Source organism: Macaca nemestrina, chromosome 17, assembly GCF_043159975.1.
Source record: "Macaca nemestrina isolate mMacNem1 chromosome 17, mMacNem.hap1, whole genome shotgun sequence".
Lineage (NCBI taxonomy): Eukaryota > Metazoa > Chordata > Mammalia > Primates > Cercopithecidae > Macaca > Macaca nemestrina.
The window spans coordinates 58,088,338-58,113,743 of NC_092141.1; the positions used below are offsets into that span (position 1 = coordinate 58,088,338).

Below are 25,406 nucleotides of genomic sequence, written 5' to 3' on the forward strand. Positions count from 1 at the left end.
AGAGCAAAACTCCGTCTCAAAAAAAAAAAAAAAAAAAAAAGAAAACCCATCTACCCCCATAGGCTTGTGAGACTCTGGGTGGAAGAAGTGCTGCTAGACAGGGCCTGTGTGTTTGGAAAACAATCTCTCAGAGCGTTTGTGATTGTAACTGCCTCACTCTTCCCTCTAATTCAGAAACCATTGCTTAAGAGTGGAAAAAAAAAAAACCCATTAATTGTCTTTCTTCTGCTGTCACACCAAAAACAATCAGCTTGCTCTTTTTGTAGTTCATGAGCATGATGATTGGGTTTTCATGCAGGTGTGTGAGATACGCCACCCTTGAACCTTGTTACAACATTGGCACATTACCCATCAGACCTGAAAAAAAAAAACATAGAAGACTTGTGTGACCAAATGTGTGGGGGAGGGCAGGTGCGGTGGCTCATGCCTATAATCCCAGCACTTTGGGAGGCTGAGGCAGGTGGATTGCTTGAGCCCAGGAGTTTGAAACCAGTCTGAGCAACATGATGAAATCCCATCTCTATAAAAAATACAAAAATTAACTGAGCGTGTTGGCATGTGCTTGTAGTCCCAGCTGCTTGGAAGGCTGAGGCAGGAGGATTGCTTGAGCCCTGAAGGTCAAGGTTGCGGTGAGCAGGGATTGTGTCACCTGCACTCCAGCCCAGGCAACAGAATGAGACCCTATCTTAAAAAGCAAACAAATAAAAAATATGGGAGTGGTTTTCCCTACCAGCAAGCAATCAGTTCTGCATCAGGTACCAGCTAGGTGTCATCTACCTTAATTCTGACACTGTCTACTTGGAGATAGTGTCAGATCCCACAGTTTGAGGGCTCAGTCGACCACTGCCAACACTTATGCCAATCTCAAGACTCAGGTTATTTTACCTGTGCTTCTGACCAACCTGCCATATATATATATATATATGTACATATATATGTGTGTGTGTGTGTATAATATAGATACTATAATTTGTTTTCTTCATGAGATGAGGGTCTTGCTGTGTTGCCCAGGCTGATCTTGAATTCCTGGGTGCAAGCTGTCTTCCTGCCTCAGCCTCTGAATCACTGGGATTACAGTTATGTACCACCTTGCCCAGCTACTGTCTTTTATTTCTGATGAATCTCTGTGTCCAGTACAGTCTCCAACTGGCTATAAACCGGGGTTCCCACAACCCCCCTTCTCAGGTTCAGTTGATTTACTGAGTGGTTCACAGAACCTGGGGAAACACTTATGTTTACTGTTACAAAGGATGTAGATGAAAAGATCCATAAAGCAAGGTATGGGGTTAGTGGTACAGAGCTTCCATGCCCTCCCTGTGCATGTCACCCTGCAGGAACCTCCATGTGTTCAGCTATTTGGAAGATCTCTCAACCTTGTTCTTTTGAGTTTTTATGGAGGCGTCACTATGTAGGTATGAAACCATTGGCCATTGGTGATCAACTTCACCTTCAGCCCCTTTCCCCTCAGCCCTTTTCCCCTCCCGGGAGGTTGTGTGGGGTGGGCTGAAAGTCCTAACCCTCTAATTATGCTTTTGGTCTTTCCAATGACCAGCTCCCATCCTTAAGCTACTACATAGGGGCTGCCAGCCATGAATCTACTTATTAACATACAAAAAGACATCTCTCTGGAAATTCTAAGGATTTTAGGAATTATATGTTAGGAAACTGGGTCGGAGACCACATATGTATTTCACAATATGACACTGTTACATTCTTATATAATCTTGCATTTTATTTTTTTATCTGTTGATCTGTCCATGTTGATATACATATGCATCTAATTCTTTCCTTTTAACTGCTGTGTATTCTATCACATGACTATACCACTATCCATCTTCTTTTTTTTTTTTTTTTTGAGACGGAGTCTCGCTCTGTCACCCAGGCTGGAGTGCAGTGGCCGGATCTCAGCTCACTGCAAGCTCCGCCTCCCGGGTTCACGCCATTCTCCTGCCTCAGCCTCCCGAGTAGCTGGGACTACAGGCGCCTGCCACCTCGCCCGGCTAAGTTTTTGTATTTTTAGTAGAGACGGGGTTTCACTGTGTTACCCAGGATGGTCTCGATCTCCTGACCTCGTGATCCGCCCGTCTCGGCCTCCCAAAGTGCTGGGATTACAGGCTTGAGCCACCGCGCCCGGCCACCACTATCCATCTTCATTACCACATTATATATTACAAACGTTGTTGCAGTAACATTCGGTGCATGTGTAAGATCTTCTTAAAGGTATATCTTTTAGAAATAGGATGCCAGGTTTTAGGATATATATTTGTAAAATTAACTGGATATGGTAACATTGCTTGTCAAAGGAGTGCAGTGATTTATATTCCTATCAGTAGTAGAAAAGACTTCTTATTTTCCTATATCTTTGCCGACACTTTTCTTTTCTCTCTTCTCTTCTCTTCTCTTTTTTTGAGACAGAGTATCGCTCTGTCACCCAGACCGGAGTGCAGTGGAGCAATCTTGGCTCACTGCAACCTCTGCCTCCTGGGTTCAAGCAATTCTGCTGCCTCAGCCTCCCAAGTAGCTGGGATTACAAGCACACGCCTCCTCCATGTCTGGCTAGTTTTTGTGTTTTTAGTAGAGTCCGGATTTTACCATGTTCTCCAGGCTGGTCTTGAACTCCTGACCTCAAGTGATCCACCCACCTCAGCCTCCCAAAGTTCTGGGATTACAGATGTGAAACCACCTTATATATATATGTATACACACACACACACACACACACACACACATAACTATACACGTGTATACATATATATCACTGCCTCCTGTGTTCATGCCATTCTCCTGCCTCAGCCTCCTGGTAGCTGTGAGTACAGGCGCCCGCCAACCACGCCTGGCTAATTTTTTTTTTTTTTTTTTGAGACAGAGTCTTGCTCTGTCGCCCAGGCTGGGGTGCAGTGGCCGGATCTCAGCTCACTGCAAGCTCCGCCTCCCGGGTTTAGACCATTCTCCTGCCTCAGCCTCCCGAGTAGCTGGGACTACAGGCGCCCGCCACCTCGCCCGGCTAGTTTTTTGTATTTTTTAGTAGAGACGGGGTTTCACCGTGTTAGCCAGGATGGTCTCGATCTCCTGACCTCGTGATCCGCCCGTCTCGGCCTCCCAAAGTGCTGGGATTACAGGCTTGAGCCACCACGCCCGGCCCCGGCTAATTTTTTTTTGTATTTTTTTTTTTTTTTTGAGACGGAGTCTGGCTCCGTCACCCAGGCTGGAGTGCAGTGGCTGGATCTCAGCTCACTGAAAGCTCCGCCTCCCGGGTTTGCGCCATTCTCCTGCCTCAGCCTCCCGAGTAGCTGGGACTACAGACGCCCGCCACCTCGCCCGGCTATTTTTTTGTATTTTTTAGTAGAGACGGGGTTTCACTGTGTTACCCAGGATGGTCTCGATCTCCTGACCTCGTGATCCGCCCGTCTCGGCCTCCCAAAGTGCTGGGATTACAGGCTTGAGCCACCGCGCCCGGCCTTTTTTTGTATTTTTAATAGAGACGGGGTTTCACAGTGTTAGCCAGGATGGTCTCGATCTCCTGACCTCGTGATCTGCCCACCTCGGCCTCCCAAAGTGCTGGGATTACAGGTGTGAGCCACTGCGCCTCACCTGGCTGCCACTTCTTATTTTTATTTGCTTTTGTCAGATCACTAGTGTGCTTGAGCATGTTTTACATTTACTGGTGATTCTACTTCTCTGCGAATTGCCTATTCAGTTTTATTCACTGATAACTGGCAACAAACTATGTCTGGAAGTATATAGCTATATATTTTTAATGATTTTATAGTATTCCATTATAGGATCATCACTTAGGTGAAAAGGATCATTATTTGGGGATCTGGAGTTTAAAAGAGACTTAAGAGATATATTATCCAAATGTAATGTATGAACCTTGTTTGGATCATGAGTGTAAAAACATTTATGAGACATCCTGGAAAACTGGATATTCCTTATTATATCATTAGAGGTTGGGAAATGATGCTATTTCAATCCATTTATTCCTTCAACATTTATCAGCTAAATTTTCTTGTAAAGGAAACTTCCCCTCATCAACTGTTTGGTTACCCTAAGGTATAGTTTGTATATAAGAAAGACAAAAAGTGCTGGATTCATCAATTCATACTTTAATAATTTCCAAGTGTTCTTTCTTGTTTTGCTTCTCTCCTCACTACTTTTAAAAATAGCATACTATTCTGGTTTCATGGGAGCAATGACTTTTCTGTGGTCCCTGAGTATATTAATTATAGTTTTCATTTGTTTCCTGTTTTGTCTGTTTCTTCAGAGTCCCATTTTCATTTCTTATAGTTTTGGTTTCTCTCTTTCAGGCTAGAACTTAAAGTGCCTTATAATTCTTAATTATCTCTTCATGTTTTAAAAGTGAGGCACTAAAAAAGGAGGGTTGGAAGCTTTGTGTGCCTGGATACAGTTTACTGCCTCTTGGGAACCCAGATTTCAGTATCCCATGGTCCTTTCATAGAGACATTTGAGTTTTTCCAGAGAAGGATAATCTCTTTGAGGGGTGGCTGGTGGAGTGGTAGGTAAGCCTAGTTATCTACATTATTGCAACCTGGGTGAAGGCAGGAAGGAGGCCCTATTACTGTTTTTAGTATGTAGACTTCAGACTTTCATGTAATTTCACTTGTCATTTGGCACCTGCCTGGCTGTGCCTAGAATGTTCCTAGTCTAAAATCTCTGGTTCAGTTTATTCAGAAGACAAACCTCTTATTTCCTATGTAGTTGAGCAAGGAAGGCCACCTGGCCACTCTGCTATGAGAGTGTTTACTTACTAGAAATATTACTAACTAGTGATTTTAGACTTCCACTGAACTCTCTTGTTTTCATTCCCATCATCACATACCACACCAGTTTTCTATTACATATTTTCCATAGTATGAATCTATTATAATTTTCTTATCTACTGTCTGTTGATAGACATTTAAATTATCTTCCAGTTTTGAACTGTTACATATAGCCCTTCAGTGAATGTCTTTGTACATGCCCCTTTCTGCATATTTGCTTTTTAATGGCAGGACAAACTTTTCATATTAAACACCACTGATACTTTTATTCCAGTTTGTTTTAAACTTTTTTAAAATTTATTTTTATTTTTTGTTTTTTAAAAAGAAAAGGGGTTTTGCTGTTTTGCCCAGGCTGCTCTCAACTTCCTGAGCTCAAGCAGTCTGCCCACCTCAGCCTCCCAAAGTGCTGGGATTACAGGCATGAGCCACTTTGCCTGGCCAACTTTTTTTTTTTTTACAGAAATATCCAAACATTGAAGATTAGAGAGAATAGTAGAATATATATGAACTCCCATATACCCATCATTCAACTTCAACAGTTACCAACAATATGCCAGTATTTTTTCTTTAGAAAAAAAAAAATTAAGAGACATTTGCTCGCTCTGTAGCCCAGGCTGTCGTGCAGTGGTGTGATCATAGCTCACTGCAGCTTAGAACTCCTGGGCTAAAGCAGTCCTCCCAGTTTAGCTTCCTGAGTAGCTAGAACTACAGGTGTCTGCCACCACGTCCAGCTAAATTTTTCTTTTTCTTTTTTGTGGAGACGAGGGTCTCTTTGTGTTCCTCAGGCTGTTCTCAAACTCTTGGCCTCAAGTGATCTTCCCACCTTGGCCTCCCATAGCACTGAGATTACAGGCATGAGCCACTGTGCCTGGCCAAGCCAATGTTTTTTTCACCTGTTCTTCCCTACCTCCCTTCAGCATTTTCACCATAATATTAAGGCAGACAAGACTATATCATTGTATCCTTAGGAGATAGGGCTGTTTAACAAATATAGAAACCACAACATCAGTATCACATCTAAAATTTATAAACAATTGCTCTTTAATAATATTTAATACTTAATAAGTGTTCACATTTCCCTAATTGTCTCACAAATGTAGTTTTGTAGTTGGTTGTTTTCAATCAGTATCTAAACAAGAGAGTCTACACATTTATACTGGATTCAATATGTCTCAAGTTTCTCTTTATATATAATGGTTCTTTTTTTCTTTTTTCCCCACTTGACGTTTATTGTAGAAGAAACCAAATTATTTGTGTTAAAATTTTTTCACATTTTGGACTTGGGAGGATTACATCCCTTGAGTGTTATTTAATATGGTCTTCAATCCTGTCTTATTTCTTAAAAGAAATTACATTTAAAAACAATTACATTTAACTAATATAATATCTTGATGGACACTTAATAAGTCAGCCTTTTATTTGATATTATTTTTTAGACAAGTTCTGTAGTCAAAAGTATTTAAATGGGTATTCTTTTTCTTTTTTCTTCTGCATCTTTATTCCAACAAGCAACAACCTCTAGGGAATTTTTTTTTTTTTTAACTTTGGGAGCTTGTCTTTTCAAAGTATTCATTTGTTTTTCTCCAGAACAGTGGGGCGAAACAGTCCCTATAAGCCATCTGGACTTGAAAGCATTTTGCTTCATCACAAAGCTTACTCTTTTTAGATCCTGACATAAGTCTGTATTGTCCACTGATTTTTTTTTTTAAACAATGTCTAGTTGCTCCCAGGAGAGTTGTCTGAAGTCACTTCAATGTTGTTGCTGGCCTGTTAGTTATTGAAAGGGGAGAGGGGTATTTAGTGAAGATGTGTTATTATACATGCTGAAAAAGCTCATTCACAGGCCCTTAATGCCCCTAGCCTTTAAAAAGAAAAGTATTTATGTGTGTGAGAAGAACAGAGAAAAGGGGAAGAGTATGTGTATTTTATACCAACATACCTGAGTGATCTGACAAATTCTTGTGCTGAGAAGGCTCGCTGGAATTTCCAGGAGTAATATGGTTTTATAATTTGCAAAAAAAAAAAAAAAAACCCAAAAAACAAACAAATAAAAAAAACCCTGCCCCTCTCCTGCCACGATTTTGCTGTTGGCCTAACTCTATCATGATTATTCTAAGGTTTGCCAAGTGTAGCAGAGGGTGACCAACTTTATAAAGTCATGCCGCTGGCAATCAATTAAGTCACATTAAATCAGTAATGAGTATCCTAGACTTTTTATGAGCATTCATTTCCTTTTTTCTTTTTTTGGATACCAGGTCTTGATCTGTCGCCCAGGCTCGAGTGCAGTGGCTCATTCTCAGCTCACTGCAATCTCTGCCTCCTGGGCTTGGTGATCCCTTCCCACCTCAGCCTCTGAGTAGCTGGGACTACAGGTGCACACCACTACACCAGGCTAATTTTCATGTTTTTCGTGGAGACAAGGTTTCATTATGTTGCTCCAGCTGGCATCGAACTCCTGAGCTTGAGTGATCAGCCCTCCTTGGCCTCCCAAAGTGCTGGGATTATACAAGCTTGAGCCACCATGCCTGGCCTGTGCTTTTTCTTGTTCACATATATAATTTCTTTTTTTTTTTTTTTTTTTTGAGACGGAGTCTTGCTCTGTCACCCAGGCTGGAGTGCAGTGGCCGGATCTCAGCTCACTGCAGCCTCCGCCTCCCGGGTTCACGCCATTCTCCTACCTCAGCCTCCTGAGTAGCTGGGACTACAGGCGCCCGCCACCTCGCCCGGCTAGTTTTTTGTATTTTTTAGTAGAGACAGGGTTTCACCGTGTTAGCCAGGATGGTCTCGATCTCCTGACCTCGTGATCCGCCCGCCTCGGCCTCCCAAAGTGCTGGGATTACAGGCTTGAGCCACCGCGTCCGGCCCACATATATAATTTCAATGTGGTTACATTATATACAGACTTGAACTATGTGATTGTTAAAAGTTTCGTTTCATATTCAGAGTTTGAAATGTTACCTTTTCATTTCAGAAAGTCTTCAGAAATCCTGTTATATGCAAACCTGACTGAGCTGTAAACCAGTGTTGTGCTGTTATCCTATGTTGGTATTACCTAGGCAGTAACAGAAATATCAGTTGTCTCTTACCAGCCTTAACCTCAAATTAGGTGACTGTTGAATTATGCAAGATCTTTTGCAAATCCATCTTTTTTATAAAATGCAATTACCCATGATTAAGACCTTTCATCTTCTGTTAAATTTCAATCAATAGAACACAGGGCTCTCTTATAACCTATTACATTTCCCAGTACCATGGAATATTTAAAACAGGAGGGGCTCAAGTTGTGTTTTGAAAAGATGGATGGATGAATGTAATCTTTTTTTTTTTTTTTTTTGAGATGGAGTCTTGCTCTGTTGCCCAGGCTGGAGTGTAGTGGCGGGATCTCGGCTCACTGCAATCTCTGCCTCCCAAGTTCAAGCAATTCTCCTGCCTCAGCCTCCCCAGTATCTGGGATTACAGGCACTTGCCACCATGCCTGGCTAATTTTTGTAGTTTTAGTAGAGATGGGGTTTCACTGTGTTGGCCAGGCTGGTCTTGAACTCCTTACCTCATGATCTGCCCGCCTCTGCCTCCCAAAAGTGCTGGGATTACAGGCTTGAGCCACCGCGGAACCTTATTTGTCTTTTTACTCCCTTTGTGAATCAGAGAGATTTTCAACTTATTCTTTGGTTTATAGTTTACCTTTACATCGACTCAAATTTTAATAGTGAATTGTAGTTACCAGGGCATGCCATGATCTTTAGACCTTTGCATGTGCTGTGTAATACCTCTGCCTGGAATGTCTTTATCTCAGTAAAAGTTTTATACAAGCCATTCCTTTTAGAGTAAGCTAAAATTACTTCTCTCTCTTTTTTTTTTTTTTTTTTTTGAGACGGAGTCTCGCTCTGTCGCCCAGGCTGGAGTGCAGTGGCCAGATCTCAGATCACTGCAAGCTCCGCCTCCCGGGTTCACGCCATTCTCCTGCCTCAGCCTCCCGAGTAGCTGGGACCACAGGCGCCGCCACCTCGCCCGGCTAATTTTTTGTGTTTTTAGTAGAGACGGGGTTTCGCCATGTTAGCCAGGATGGTCTCGATCTCCTGACCTTGTGATTCGCCCGTCTCGGCCTCCCAAAGTGCTGGGATTACAGGCTTGAGCCACCGCGCCCGGCCACTTCTCTCTTTTTAAAAAAATAGTATATATGGCCGGGCGTGGTGGCTCACACCTGTAATCCAGCACTTTGGGAGGCTGAAGCAGGTGGATCACCTGAGGTCAGGAGTTCGAGACCAGCCTGGCCAACATGGCGAAATCCTGTCTTCTACTAAAAATACAAAAAAACAGCTGGGCGTGGTGGTGGGCACCTGTAGTCCCAGCCACTCGGGAGGCTGAGGCAGGGAGAATTGCTTGAATCCGGTAGGCAGATTGCAGTGAGTTGAGATCATGCCACTACATTCCAGCCTGGGTCAGAGAGTGAGACTCCGTATCAAAAAAAAAAAAAAGTGTGTGTGTGTATATATATAATGAAAAAGTATATGTATACATATATACTTATATATATTGTAATTATGTATATAATTTTATTTTATTTCAATAGTTTTTGGGTAACAGGTAGTTTTTGGTTACATGGATAAGTTCTTTAGTGATGATTTCCAAGATTTAGGTGCACCTGTTGACTTCCTTTTTTTTTTTCTTTTTGTGAGACAGAGTTTCGCTCTTGTTGCCTAGGCTGGAGTGCAATGGCACAATCTCAGCTCACTGCAACCTCTACCTCTTGGGTTCAAGTGATTCTCTTGCCTCAGCCTCCTGAGTAGCTGGAGTTACAGGCGCCCACCACCAGGCCCAGCTAATTTTTGTATTTTTAGTAAAGACAGGGCTTCACCATGTTGGCTAGGCTGGTCTCGAACTCCTGACCTCAAGTAATCCGCCTGCCTCGGCCTCCCAAAGTGCTGGGATTATAGGTAGGAGCCACCGCGTCCCCGATTTCTCTCTCTCTCTCTCTCTGTGTGTGTGTGTGTGTGTGTGTGTGTTGTTGTTTTTGAGACAGAATCTCCCTCTTGCTCACGCTGGAGTGCAGTGGCACGATCTCGGCTCACTGCAACCTCTGCCTCCCGGGTTCAAGCGATTTTCCTGCCTCAACCTCCTGAGTAGCTGGGACTACAGACACATGCCACCACACCTGGCTAATTTTAGTATTTTTAATAGATACAGGGTTGCACCATGTTGGTCAGAGTGGTCTCCATCTCTTAACCTTGTGACCCACCCGCCTCGGCCTCCCAAAGTGCTGGGATTACAAGTGTGAGCCACTGTGGCCCCTCCACCTTTTTTTTTTCTTTTTGAGACGGAGTCTCACTATGTTGCCCAGGCTGGAGTGCAGTGGTGTGATCTCGGCTCACTGCAAGCTCCACTGACCAGGTTCACACCATTCTCCTGCCTCAGCCTCCCAAGTAGCTGGGACTACAGGCTCCCACCACCACGTCCGGATAATTTTTTTGTATTTTTAGTAGAAACAGGGTTTCACCGTGTTAGCCAGGATGGTCTTGACCTCCTGACGTCATGATCCGCCCTCGGCCTCCCCAAGTGCTGAGATTACAGGCATGAGCCACCGCACCTGGCCCCGACTTCCCTTTTTTAAAGTAGATTTAGTCACTTCTTCCTCTCTGCTTTCATTATAGCACTTAGCATGTTACATTGTCAATGTTTATGGTACGTCTTTGATGGCTCTCATACAGTGAGTACTCCTATTGGATGGGTGGACAAAGAGTTTTAGTTTTATATTTAACATGTTATTTTATCTAAGAATAAATCTTATGAATGACATGACCTAGTTTATAGTAAATGTCGTCATACTGCCTAACTGCCTAACATATGGAGAATAGGCATTGTGAATAGGTGTGTGGCTTAACTATTACAACAACTTTTTCCTAGTCTCTTAACTATGACAATTTTTTCTTTGACTACAAAGTGACGGACTGGGATGTTTCTTATTTTTATGTTATCTCAGTTAGTTTGTGTGTTAAGTGAAAATTACAGAAGTAGAAAGCAGATATGTTTCTTTGAAGTAAATCAAGAAAGCTTTAAAAAGAGGATCAGGGCCGGGCATGGTTGCTCATGCCTATAATCCCAGCAATTTGGGAGGCTGAGGCAGGAGGATCGCTTGAGCTCAGGAGTTCGAGACCAGGCTGGGCAACATGGTGAGACCTTGTCTCTACTAAAAATAAGAGATAAAAAAAATTTAGCTGGGTATAGTGGCATGTGCCTGTAGTCCCAGCTACTGAGAAGGCTGAGGTGGGAGGATCACTTGAGCCCAGGAACTTGAGGCTGCAGTGAGCCATGATTGCACCACTTCACTTCCAGCCTGGATGACAGAACAACACTTCATCTCTAAAAAATAAATAAAAATTAAAAATTAAATTAAAAAATAAAGAAGGTCAGCAATGCTTGTACTATACAAATCGAGTAATGAGGTTCAGCAGAACTCACGTGCTACCAGCCCAACTAAGATCTCTGAATGTAGAAGGGAAGCAGAAAGCCCTGTTGGAGAACTTTCTTTTTAGTGTAACCCATGCCACTTATTGCCTAAGTATTTTATTGATAGTATGAAAAGGTTAGGTATAGAGAGAAAGAAACTATTCTCATTACTTCCCTTATGCTATACTTCCAACCCTCATCCAGGAAAAAAGAGGACTCTTATTAGGACCATGAATCCAAACCTTTTTCTGCCAAGAGCTGTGTTTTGGCATCTGTTTGAATTTCATGACACCGTCTCTGTTTCTATTCCAGTTTTCTCATTCTTAAATTCTTATATCAATATTTCCCACTTTCACATGGTTGCTAATTGCTATATAGAGCTACGCCATTTCTGAAGTATTTTTGTAATTATGAGTGTTCCGCTTTCTGAGCTATTCCACCTTACAGCAACTTTTGTTCATGAGGTTACCTATATTGTCAGTGATATTTCTCAAAACAATGGCCCAAAACTAGACTATTTGATGGATATTTTTCTTGGATAGCAATTTAGCAACTTCCAGTGACTTGTTACTTTTTGTTGATTCTTGATTATTCTTTGAAAGTTAGCATTACATTTATCCTACTAGGCTTTCAATGCCCTGTGTAAGCTATTAAGGATGTCTTATCAGAACTGAGGAATATTTATTTTAGATGCATATTAATGATTAGCATTTTATTTTTTATTTTATTATTTTATTTATTTATTTTTTGAGATGGAGTCTCACTGTCACCCAGGCTGGAGTGCAGTGGCTCCATCTTGGCTCACTGCAACCTCTGCCACCCAGGTTCAAGCGATTCTCCTGCGTCAGCCTCCCGAGTAGCTGGGATTACACACACCTGCCACCATGCCCAGCTAATTTTTGTATTTTTAGTAGAGACTGAGTTTCATCTTGGCCAGGTTGGTCTTGAACTCCTGACCACCCACCTTGGCCTCCCAAGTGCTGGGATTACAGGCGTGAGCCACCGTGCTGGCCATTTTATTTTATTTTATTTTTGGAGACAGAGTCTTGCTCCATCGCCCAGGCTGAAGTGAAGTGGTGGGATGTCGGCTCATTGCAGCCTCCACCTCCTGGGTTCAAGATATTCTTGTGCCTCAGCCTCCTGAGTAGCTAGGACTACAGGCACATGCCACCACGCCTAGCTATTTTTTTTTTTTTAATCATGTTTTTAGTAGAGATGGGGTTTCACCATGTTGCTCAGGCTGGTCTCAAACTCCTAAGCTCAGGCAATCTGTCCACCTCAGTGTCCCAAAGTGCTAGGAGTACAGGAATGAGCCACTGCACATGGCTGTGATTAGCATTTTAAATGAGGATGGCAGCTGTATGTTTCCAAACCAAAACTCAATACACATTTAAAATTGGGATTTTCAGCCGGGTCTGGTGGCTCACACCTGTAATCCCAGCACTTTGGGAGGCTGAGGCAAGCAGATCACCTGAGGTCAGGAGTTTGAGACCAGCCCGGCCAATATGGTGAAACCCTGTCTCTACCAAAAATACAAAAATTAGCTGAGTGTGGTGGCACATGCCTGTAACTACAGCTACTCCAGAGCCTGAAGCACGAGAACTGCTTGAACCCAAGGGGTGGAGGTTGCAGTGAGCTGAGATTGCACCACTGCACTCCATCCTGGGCAACAGAGTGAGACTCTCTGTCTCAAAAAATAATAATAATAATAAAATAAAATAAAATTGGGATTTTCAAGACAATAAAAAATTATTTCTACAAAATCAACATCAACAGTGTTTATAAATGGGGAAAAATCCTGCTTGATTTCTTTTAGAATTTGAAGATGCACTGATGAATGTATATAGCTTTGAGTTTTAAATATTTATCTTTGTAGGTATAAGATCTGTTTTCACAATATACTCAGAAGAGTTTATGATTCCAAGAAGTTTAAGATCTGCTTGGAACAAGAAAGGAGAAAATGTACATACGTTTGTGAAAGACAGCATTCCATTTTGTAATCTCTAAGTTTATCTGTTTTAATTTGTTTGAAGGAAAGGACTCAAAGTATGTATTTGCTTTGGAATATTTTTATTATTGCTCGTACTTTCCTATGTAAGGAAACTAAAGAAACGAGATTTCTCTTTGGAGATAATAGCGTTGCCAATCCAAGACCTATCATATCACTTAAAAAAAATCTCTTTTCTCTCTGCCATATTTATTTAAAGTGATATAGATAAAAAGCCTCAGTAATCATAATAAAACGTGAAAAATTCTGAAGCTTGAATCATCTAGGTAGGTCTTTTTGGAATTGTCATATTCTGTGGTATCCATCTTCTGAAGCTGAACTTTGTCGCTAAGCAACAAAGCAGATGTGAAATTGTGTGTCCCTTATGAGGTGTCTCCTATTAGGCAGAAAGAAGTTGTAAATAAGCAAAATAGTGGTAAAATTGTTTGGTAGCAGTTTAGTAGCACAGCATCTTCATAATGCTGTATGCTTTTTAAAATAGCATTTTATCCATAGCACAAAAAGTGCCTAAGATAAGAATTTCTGGGCTGGGTGCGGTGGCTCATGCCTGTAATCCCAGCTCGGCCTCCCAAAGTGCTAGAATCACCTGAGGTCAAGGGTTCGAGACCAGCCTCACCAACTTGGTGAAACCGCATCTCTACTAAAAATACCAAAATTAGCCAGGCATGGTGGCTTATGCCTGTAATCCCAGCTTCTTGGGAGGCTGAGGCACGAGAATTGCTTGAACCTGGGAGGTGGAGGCTGCAGTGAGCTGAGATCATGCCACTGTACTCCAGCCTGGACAACAGAGCCAGACTGCATCCCAAAGAAAACCAAACAAACAAGAAAGCAAAATAGTGGTAAAATTTTTTGTTAGCAGTTTAATAGCACAGCATCTGAAGTGTTTCTTGGTAAACATAATGCTGTATGTTCTTTAAAACAGCATTTTATCCATAACACAAGAGGTGCCTAATATAAGAATTTCTGGACTGGGTGCAGTGACTCATGCCTGTAATCCCAGCACTTTGGGAGGCCAAGACAGGCAGATCACTTGATGTCAGGAGTTCGAGACCATCCTGGTCAACATGGTGAAACCCTGTCTTTACCAAAAATACAAAAAAAAATTAGCCAGGCATGGTAGCCCATGTCTGTGATCCCAGCCACTCAGAGGCTGAGGCAGGAGTATTGCTTAAAGCCAGGAGATGAAAGTTGCAGTTAGCTGAGATGGCATCACTGCACTCCAACCTGGGTGACAGAGCAAGACTCCATCTAAAAAAAAAATTGTTTCTTTTTTGTTACTTTCCCAGTTATAGTAGTTAAGTTAGCCAAGGGAGCATCATTTTCAAAGCAGGCCAAAAAATAATAATTACGTTTTCCTATTAATTGTTAGTCTTTGCTTATATATCCAGGTAAAATGTTGAAATAACTTACTCAGACTTCATAGTTTCTGCTTTTCTGTTTAATGTAACCTTATATCATCTGCTTGCATTCAGTTGTAGCCACTGAACACTTGGAAGGCAGGGCTAGTTGGATACTCATAGTCATGTTCCCTATGCCTGGTACATAGTAAGTAGTCAGTAGATGTTTCTTGAATGAATGAATGAATGATTTATTAGTTTGCCCCTTTTCCTATATTTACTGTAACCTTTACTTTTCTTATATATGGTCATCTTGAATATTCTGAAAAATAAACAATAGCTTGATTTCCCCAGAAGTCCCACAAATATGAAATGTTTTCATAGAAATGTATAGCGTAGAGGTGCTAAACTTGGGGTTTGTGGAAGGAACTACAGTGTCTCTAAGCCCCCTGAGAAAAATAGGTGGCATTTGACATGGGTGGGGGCATTTTTTCTAGGGAAATATGGTGCATAGATGGATCAAATTTCCAAATTGGTCTTTGGACCCCCTAATGATTAAGAACCAACGTTACAGAGTTTGTGGGTTCCAAGCTTCAAAGATCAGGAAAGTTAAACATGGTGGCTCACACGTGTAGTCCCAGCTACTCTGGAGGCTGAGGCAGGAGGGTTGCTTAAGCCCAGGAGTCTGAGGCCAGCAGTTCAGCAGTTGTAGACCAGCCTGGCAACACAGTGAGACCTACGTCTTAAAAAAAAAAAAAAAAGAGGCTGGGTGTGGTGGCTCATGCTTGTAATCCCAGCACTTTGGGAGGCCGAGGTGGGTGGATCACTGAGGTCAGGAGTTTGAGACTGGCACCTGGCCAACATGGTGAAACCCCGTCTCTACTAAAAATATACAAAAATTAACTGGGTGCGGTGGTGGGCTCTTGTAGTCCCAGCTGTGCGGGAAGCTGAGGCAGGAGAATCACTTGAACCCGGGAGGCAGAGATTACAGTGAGCTGAGATGGTACCAGTGCATTCCGGCCTGGGGGACACAGTGAAACTCAGTCTCAAAAAAAAGAAAACCAACTCAAGCTTATGTAAAAAAGGAATTTATTGGATTTTGTAACTGAAAAAAACAAAAAATACTGGGAAAATTCTGGCTCCAGGAATCCTGGGTACAAATAGTATCTTGAATTAAAGTTTTTCTCCCCCTTGCTCTTTTTCTCTATATTGGCTTTAGTCTCAGGCCTGCTCTTCTCTATGCTGGAAAAAGATGTCAGTCTGCAGCCTAGGCCTGCTAGGTTTTTAGAGAGGACTCTGATCAGTCTGGTTCAAGTGCTGTGCCCACCTCTAGGGAGATGGAGTCATCACCAATCAAATTACATGGACTGAATATAATTAGTATGAAACTGGAGAGAGAAAGTTCCCCAAAGGAACGTAATGTGTGTAGACAAAAAAACAAAACAAAACAAAACAACAACAACCCAGTGTCCTCTGCAGTGATTGAAAAGTTTGAGGACAGTTAAAATAGGTAATAGACTGACAATTTCACATTAAAACTAGGATATATTGTAGTGATACCGAAGTTTTTGGTGAATTATAAATTTTTCTATAAGTGTTTCAGTTTTTTTAACTTGGAAAATTTTCTTCATTTACTCATTTGTTTAACAAATATTTGAGAACCCGCTATCATCATTCTTTGCACTGGGTATACAGCAGTGAACAAAACAAAAATTCCTGACTTCATGGAACCCACATTCTAGTGAGGACAGACAAGTAATAAGTAACATCAATTACTAAAATAGCACGTTGGATGAGGTTAAGTACTCTAAAGAAAATAAACAGGGAGGAGAGATAGGGAGTAGGTATCACAGTTTTTTTGTTTTTTTTTTTGAGACAGAGTCTCGCTCTGTTGCCCAGGCTAGAACGCAATGCAGTGGCACGATCTAGGCTCACTGCAACCTCCACCTCCTGGGTTCAAGCAATTCTCCTGTCTCAGCCTCCTGAGTAGCTGGAATTACAGGCGTGTACCACCATGCCTGGCTAATTTTTGTATTTTTAGTAGAAATGGGGTTTCAGTGTTGGTCAGGCTGGTCTCAAACTCCTGACCTTAAGTGATCCACCTGCCTTGGCCTCCCAAAGTGCTAGGATTACAGGCATGAGCCACTGTGCCTGGCCTGGTATCGCAGTTTTAAATAGGATGGCCAAGGAAGACTTCACCAAGAAGGTGACATTTGAACAAAGATGTGAAGGAAGTAAGTAAAGAGCAAGCTGTTTGGATATCTGGAAGAAGAAAATTCTAGGTAGTGGGAAGCAAGTGCTAAGGCTTGAAGTGTTGGAGGAACTGCATGGAGACTGGTATCAGAATGGGAAGGAGAGGAGGGTAGGAAGAGAAATAGGAGATGATGTCAAAGAAGTAAGAGAATGGTGGAAGCATATTGTGTAGATCCTTAGAAGCTATGGTAAAGAATGTAAACCACTAGAGCGTTTTGAGCAGAGGAGTAAATTGTTTTTACATTTTTTTTTTTTTTTTTTTTTGAGACAGAGTTTTGCTCTTTTTGCCCAGGCTGGAGTGCAATGGCATGATCTCGGCTCACCGCAACCTCCGCCTCCCGAGTTCAAGCAATTCTCCTGCCTCAGCCTCCCGAGTAGCTGGGATTACAGGCATGCACCACCAGGCCCGGCTAATTTTGTATTTTTAGTAGAGATGGGGTTTCTCCATGTTGTTCAGGCTGGTCTCGAACTCCTGACCTAGGTGATCAGCCTGCCTCGGCCTCCCAGAGTGCTGGGATTATAAGCTAAGCATGAGCTACCACTCCTGGCCTACTTTCTTTCCTTTTTTTTTTTTTTTTTTTGAGAGGGGGTCTTGTTCTGTCGCCCAGGCTGGAGTGCAGTGGCGCGATCTCAGCTTACTGTAACCTCTGTCTTCTGGGTTCGAGCAATTCTCCTGCCTCAGCCTCCCCAGTAACTGGGATTACAGGAGCCTGCCACCACGCCCAGCTAATTTTTATTATTTTATTTATTTTTATTGAGACGGAGTCTCGCTCTGTCACCCAGGCTGGAGTGCAGTGCAGATCTAGGCTCACTGCAAGCTCCGCCTCCGGGGTTCCTGCCATTCTCCTGCCTCAGCCTCCTGAGTAGCTGGGACTGGGCACCTGCCACCACGCCTGGCTAATAGTTTTTGTATTTTTAGTAGAGACGGGGATTTCACCATGTTAGCCAGGATGGTCTCGATCTCCTGACCTCTTGATCTGTCCACCTCGGCCTCCCAGAGTGCTGGGATTACAGGCGTGAGCCACCACGCCCGGCCTCACCTAGCTAATTTTTCTATTTTTAGTAGAGACCGAATTTCACCATGTTGGCCAGGCTGGCTGACTTTCTTTTTAAAGAATCTTCCTAGATCCTCTAGAATATATTGTAGAGGGTAGGGTGGAAGTAAGGAGACTAATTAGGAGACTTTCACTGTTGCAGTAATCCAGGTATTAGATGATGGTGGCACACACCAGGATGGTGGTGGAAATGATGAAAAGCGGTCAGATCTGTAGGTAGATTTGCTGATGGATTGGGTATGTGAGGTACTAGAGAAACAGAAGAGTCAAAGCTGACTCCAGTGTTTTGGTCCTGAGCAACTGACAACAATAATTTATTGACCACAATAATTTAATGAGCTAGAGAAGACCAGGAGAGGAGCAAGTTTTCACATGCTCAATTTAAGATACTTTTTTTTTTTTTGAGATAGAGTCTTGCTCTGTAGCCCAGGCTGGAGTGCAGTGGCACAATCTCAGCTCACTGCAACCTCTACCTCCCGGGTCTCAGTTCAAGCAGTTCTCCTGCCTCAGCCTCCCAAGTAGCTGGGATTACAGGAACGCACCACCATGCTCAGCTAATTTTTGTATTTTTAGTAGAGACAGTGTTTCAGCATGTTGACCAGACTGGTCTTGAACTCCTGACCTCGTGATCTGCTCACCTTGGCCTCCCAAAGTGCTAGGATTACAGGCGTGAGCCACCATGCCCAGCCTTAAGATGCTTTTTAGACATCCAATTGAAGTTGTCTAGTAGGCAGTTGGACATACAAATCTGGAATTCAGGTCTGGGCTAGAGATAGAAATTTGGAAGTTGTCAGCGTGTAGTTTATACTTAAAGCCACGAAACTGGATGCGATCACTAGGGAATAAGTGTAAACAAGGAAGAGAAGATGTGTCCCAGGACAGAGTGAGAAGTTGGGGAGAAAAGGAGGTGCTACCAAAGAAGACCAAGAACCAGCAGCAAACAAGAAAATATCCTGGTAGCCAAATTTAAAAAAAAAGTTTTAAGGAGCGAGCAATCACTTACTTGTCAGATGTTGCTGATACAACAATCAAGATGAAGACGGAGATTTAATGATTGCACTTAGTGTTACTGTAGTTGATGAGAACAGGTTTGGTAAGTTAGATTTGAGTGGTGGAGTTATTCCTAGAACACGTCCTTTTCTTAGGAATTTAAACTCCATGGTTCAGGTGAATCTATAACTGTTAATCACACAACCATTTAACAAATATTTATTGAGTATTCCATCATTCTTTTGTTCTCTGTTGTACATGTTATAGATTTTTAAATTGTCTGAAAATCAAGATGCATATGCAAGTATACGAAAGAGTTTATATATTTGTAGGAAGATATGTATATCATATGAATGCCTATAATATGAAGTGGAAACACCTTAATTATTTTATTTTTTTCTTCTATATTTGGGAGCTTTTTAAAACTTAATTTTTATAGAAAAACTAAAAATCAACCCAAGTTCATAATTCTGAGATCTAAGTAGTTAATACCTAATTGTGATTATTGATTCCAAGAAATACAGGAGTTGAAAATGTAACATTTAATTTCTCTGATGAAATTTATATTGTTCTTCTTTATTAGAAATTCATTGAATTTGAAGACTCTCAAGAACAGGAAAAAAAGGACTTACAGACCCGAGTGGAATCTTTAGAATCTCAAACAAGACAACTTGAGCTCAAAGCAAAAAACTATGCTGACCAGAGTAAGTAAAACATTTCTTCTCATAAGTACACTAAAGACTGGGCTCGGCCAGGCGTGGTGGCTCATGCCTGTAATCCCAGCACTTTGGGAGGCCAAGGTGGGAGGATCACTTGAGGTCAGGAGTTCAAGACCAGCCTGGTCAACATGGTGAAACCCCGTCTCTACTAAAAATACAAAAATTAGCTGGGCATGGTTGTGCGCACCTGCAATCCCAGCTACTTGGGAGGCTGAGGCATGAGAACCATTTGAACCTGGGAGGCGGAGGCTGCAGTGAGCCAAGATGGTGCCACTGGACTCCAGCCTGAGCAACAGAATGAAACTGTGTTCCCCCTCCCCACCCCCGCCAAAAAAAAAGAGTGGGCTCTAATGGTGCAATGACTCATCCTGAAATTTGACTAAGATTCTAAATACAAACTTGGAATTGTCATCCCAGACTGGAGTGAGACCTAGGAACTAGGGTTAGTTCTTCTTTATTCACATTTTCACATGGTGCCCATGTATGCAGAAGTGACTAAACCTATCAGACTCAACTTCTTCAGTTTAGCTCTCAGCCTTTGTTTGCAGGTAACGTTATGCTGTAACCATTATGCAAGTGTGTGCGTGTGGATCATTTCCTCTTATTTTGAGCAAGTACACGAAGTTCCATTTTTTCTGTTTTGCTTTGAAATGTAAAAATGTAAGATAAACTTACAGCTTTGAAGTATGTATTTAAAAATGACCTAAGCATGTAATTAGATACTAGAGAAAAAGTACTGAATCCTCTTTTTTGCTCCTTTTTAATGGAAAAGTGGGGCCATTTGGGGGAACAGAACTTCATTTTTCAGAATCATTTTATTTTTAATATAATTTCATGTTTTCTTGGTTTTTAAAATTATCGTTTCAAACCTCAAGGATGATTTTCCCCTTTTGGCTAATAAAAACAGACCTAATTAAGTCAAAATTAGAAAAAAAAAAAAGGTGAGAAACTTTATGGCCTATTTTCATGTCTGATGTAGGTAAGCAGACAGTTCTCTGCCTTTCTCTCCCAGCACTGTAAACTTTCAGAATCCTAGGGAGCAAAGGATGGCCAGGTAGCTACTCTATCCACATTACTCATTAAGACTACATAGTGACACCAGCTATAAAGGTACAGCCATTCATGATTGAAAGCCTTTGCCAGCAGTCTTGGAGCATGTGTGAGAACTGACTGTTCTCTCTCTAGTACTCTGGAAAGACGGAATAGAGCTAAATTAAAACCACTAGAAATCTGGAGTTCAGGCCGGGCGCGGTGGCTCAAGCCTGTAATCCCAGCACTTTGGGAGGCCGAGACGGGCGGATCACGAGGTCAGGAGATCGAGACCATCCTGGCTAACACAGTGAAACCCCGTCTCTACTAAAAATACAAAAACTTAGCCGGGCGAGGTGGCAGGCGCCTGTAGTCCCAGCTACTCGGGAGGCTGAGGCAGGAGAATGGCGTAAACCCGGGAGGCGGAGCTTGCAGTGAGCTGAGATCCGGCCACTGCACTCCAGCCTGGGTGACAGAGCGAGACTCCGTCTCAAAAAAAAAAAAAAAAAAAAAAAGAAATCTGGAGTTCAAGTTTTCTAGAATTCAAGGAGAGCTCAAGTGGCTATTAAGCAGATGCCCTAGAAGAGGGCCAATGGATGTTTGGTAACAGAAGCCAACTTTAGCGAGACAAAATGAGCCATGTGTCATGCTTTGTGTTTTTAGACTTGTGGATACCCAGAGTTGTTGGATACCTTTGTTAACATCGAATACATTGAGTGACTTCTGTGATTTCTTCCACAGAAATTTGAGGTTGCCTGGGTGTGGTGGCTCACAGCTGTAATCCCAACACTTTGGGAGGTGAAGGTGGGAGGATTGCTTGAGCCTTGGAGTTTGAGACCAGCCTGAGCAGGATAGCAAGATCGTGTCTTTATGATAAAAAAAAATTAAGAAAACGAGGCCAGGCGCGATGATTCACACTTGTAATCCCAGCAATTTGGGAGGCTGAGGCGTGCAGATTGCTTGAGCTCAGGGGTTCGAGACCAGCCTGGGCAACATGGTGAAACCCCATCTCTACCAAAAATACAAAAATTAGCTGGGTGTGGTGGTGCACACTTGTAGTCCCAGCTATTTGAGAGGCTGAGGTGGGAGGATCGCTTGAGCTTGGGAGGTAGAGGTTGCAGTGAGCTGAGATTGCGCCACTACACTCCAGGCTGAGTGAGACCCTGTCTCAAAAGAAGAAAAAAATTTGAAGTCTTAGAGCACTGCATGATGTGACTCCACAGGGCATCCACTAATAGATATAGCACTGGAGTCGCATTACTATAAGTACCACTCATCTGGAGAAATGGTCTTGTGGCAATTGCAAGCTTTTGGTACATTTCAAGAGTTGAGCCTTTTCTGTTCAAGAAAGAAAATTTAACTATTGAATGTAATATTTAAATCCTAATTTGATCGTACTTTTTTAAAGATAGAGACAAGGCCAGGCATGGTGGCTCACGCCTATAATCTCAGCACTTTGGGAGGCCGAGGCGGGCGAATCACCTGAGGTTAGGAGTTTGAGACCAGCCTTACCAACATGGAGAAACCCTGTCTCTACTGAAAATACAAAATTAGCTGGGCATGGTGGCACATGCCTGTAATCCCAGCTACTCCGGAGGCTGAGGCTGGAGAATCACTTGACCCCGGGAGGAGGAGGTTGCGGTGAGCCGAGATCACACCATTGCACTCGGCCTGGGCGACAAGAGCGAAGCTCTGTCTTAGACAGACAGACAGACAGACAGATAGATAGATAGACAGACAGACAGACAGACAGAGACAAGATCTCATTATGTTGCCCAGGCTGGTCTTACACTTCTGGGCTCCAAGGTGCTGGGATTTCAGACATGAACCACTATGCCTGGCCTGAAGGGATTAGATAATATTTTAGAACCAAACACTAAAGGCACAGTTGACAGACTCAGCCTACCTTTCATTGTTTTACGTATTAAGTTTTCTTGTTAATATGTGTAGGGTACCAAGTTTTCTTTCTGTTTTTTTTTTTTGTTTTTTTTTGAGACAGAGTCTTGTTCTATCACCCAGGCTGGAGTGCAGTGGTGTGATCTTGGCTCACTGCAACCTCCACCCCCCGGGGTCAAGCGATTCTCCTGCCTCAGCCTCCCAAGTAGCTGGGACTACAGGCATGAGCCACTATGCCTGGCTAATTTTTGTATTTTTAGTAGCGATGGCATTTCACCATGTTGGCCAGGCTTGTCTCAAACTCCCAACCTCAGGTGATCCACCTGCCTCAGCCTCCCAAAGTACTGGGATTACAGGCATGAGCCACTGTGCCCAGCCTGGGTACCAAGTTTTCAATAAGAAATTATTATTATTTATTGAAACTGGATCTCAGTCTGTCAATCTGTCTAACATGTGCAGTGGCAGGATCTCCGCTCACTGTGACTTATGCTTCCTGGGCTCAGTCGATCCTCTAGCCTCAGCCTCCTGAGTAGCTGGGACTACGGTCATAAGCCACCATGCCTGGCTCATTTTTGTTTTTTTTTTTTTGTTTTTTTTTTTTGAGACGGAGTCTCGCTCTGTCGCCCAGCCCAGGCTGGAGTGCAGTGGCGCGATCTCGGCTCACTGCAAGCTCCGCCTCCCGGGTTCACGCCATTCTCCTGCCTCAGCCTCCCGAGTAGCTGGGACTACAGGCGCCCACAACCGCGCCCGGCTAATTTTTTGTATTTTTAGTAGAGACGGGGTTTCACCATGGTCTCGATCTCCTGACCTTGTGATACGCCCGCCTCGGCCTCCCAAAGTGCTGGGATTACAGGCGTGAGCCACCGCGCCCGGCCAGTTTTGTATTTTTTGTAGAGATAGGGTTTCACTATGTTGCCCAGGCTGGTCTTGAACTCCTGAGCTCAAAGCAGTCCACCAGCCTCAGCCTCCCAAAGTGCTGGCATTATAGGCATAAGCCACCTTGCCCAGCCCGAAAAAAAATTTTTTTTTCTTTTTCTTTTTCTTTTTCCCTTTTCGAAATGGAGTCTTGCTCTGTCGCCCAGGCTGGAGTGCAGTGGTGCGATCTCGGCTCACTGCAACCTCTGCCTTCCAGGTTCAAGTGATTCTCCTGCCTCAGCCTCCCGAGTAGCTGGGATTACAGCTACTTGGCCCCCCCAAAGTGCTGGGATTACAGGTGTAAGCTACTGTGCTCGACCAGAATTGCTTTTTTGACTTAGAAAGGAATTCCTTGTCTAAAATCCTTTTATGCGTTAAGTACTTGTCTTCTGTGATTAGAGGAAGAATTACCTTGTACTTGAAATTGCATTTTTGATATCAAAGTACCTTTAAAATGTCTCACACTCAAACAAGCAGAAGATAGTGCTTTTTTTTCACAAAAGTATCTAAGTGGAGTGAATGACTATTTCACATATATTAGCCCTTTTATTACTCAATTAAAAAAATCTGTTTCCTGATCCTTTCTAGTAAATGTAAACAAAATATAGTGGTTTCTTTTCTTTTCTTTTTCTTCTTTTTTTTTTTTTTGAGATGGAGTCTGGCTTTTTTGCCCAGGCTGGAGTGCAATGGCATGATCTTGGCTCACTGCAACCTCCACCTCCCAGGTTCAAGCGATTTTCCTGCCTCAGCCTCCCGAGTATCTGGAATTACAGGCACCTGTCATTATGCCTGGCTAATTTTTGTGTATTTGTAGAGACAGGGTTTCACCATGTTGGCCAGGCTGGTCTTGAACTCCTGACCTCAGTTGATCCACCTGCCCTGGACTCCCAAAGTGCTGGGATTATAGGCATGAACCACTGTGACCGGCCTAGTGGTTTCTTAATTAAGGGAGGTAATCAATTTAGGAGACTATTTGAGTATGTCAGTTTTTTTTTTTTTCATTGCCCCAGATTTGTTATCCAGTCCAAAGAGTCATACCTTTTTTGGAATTGTCATATTCTGTGGTATCCGTCTTCTCATTCCTCTCTCCAAAAGCATTAATTATGTTTTCCATTTTAATTCGAAGACTTTATAAAAATTAGATCATTTAAAAATAATTGACAATACTCTAGGGAAGGGAGGAAGAAATTCTTTATCAAGTATTAGATGTGGTCTTGAGCCTAATTTGATCTAAAAACTTTATTTTTGTTATGAATATATTATCCTCCAAAGAATTTCTCCTCCTGGGAGTCTGCTGTTCCATTCCGAAATAAAGCTTACTGTATAAAGAACAATTAAGGAACTTACAAACTGTGGTTAATCAAAATTGACCATTCAGATGCACAAAGTTGATAACACAAAATCTTTTTCCATGAACTGAGTCATTTTTTGAGCTAGACTCTTGTTCTGTTGCCCAGACTGGAGCACAATGGCACCATCTCGGCTCACTGCAACCTCTGCCTCCCGGGTTCAAGCAATTCTCCTGCCTCAGCCTCCTGAGTAGCTGGGATTACAAGCATGTACTACCACACTCTGCTAATTTTTGTATTTTTAGTAGAGATGGGGTTTCACCATATTGGCCAGGCTGGTCTCGAGCTCCTGACCTTGTGATCCGCCCACCTTGGCCTCCCAAAGTGTTGGGATTTCATGCGTGAGCCACCGTGCCTGGCCTGAGTCATCTTTTATTAATTAATGCTTTGGAACTTACTCACTTCTCCTGTTTTTGAGATCTTGCAGTCTTTTTCTCTTTTCTAGCAAATTGTTTTCCTTTCTCTTCTTCTGTTTTTTTTTTTCTAAGCCTTAACTGGTGTAATATGAATTCTAAGTATATCTTAAATTTTCTTCGTAGTTTTTATTTTACCACACTTAAACATTCCCCCAGTTTTTCTGGGGGGAAATTATTTGACTGTTTTAAATTATTTGACTGTGTTTTCACTTTA

The 25,406-nt window shown here is 42.6% G+C and overlaps 1 protein-coding gene and 1 non-coding gene across 5 annotated transcripts in view; both read left to right on the forward strand.

Moving 5' to 3' along the window:
- Window positions 1-25,406, forward strand: part of LOC105472399 (sperm associated antigen 9) — a 165,851-nt gene that overhangs the window by 20,434 nt on the left and 120,011 nt on the right. For all 4 annotated transcript variants that reach the window (XM_011725618.3, XM_011725622.3, XM_011725612.3 and 1 more), the window contains exon 2: window positions 19,452-19,572. In XM_011725618.3, the coding sequence (XP_011723920.1) occupies window positions 19,452-19,572 (121 nt within the window). The remainder of the gene's footprint in view (window positions 1-19,451; window positions 19,573-25,406) is intronic.
- On the forward strand, window positions 255-358 carry LOC112424999 (small nucleolar RNA U13). The gene has a single exon (XR_003015970.2). It is a non-coding gene; the product is annotated as a small nucleolar RNA U13 (small nucleolar RNA).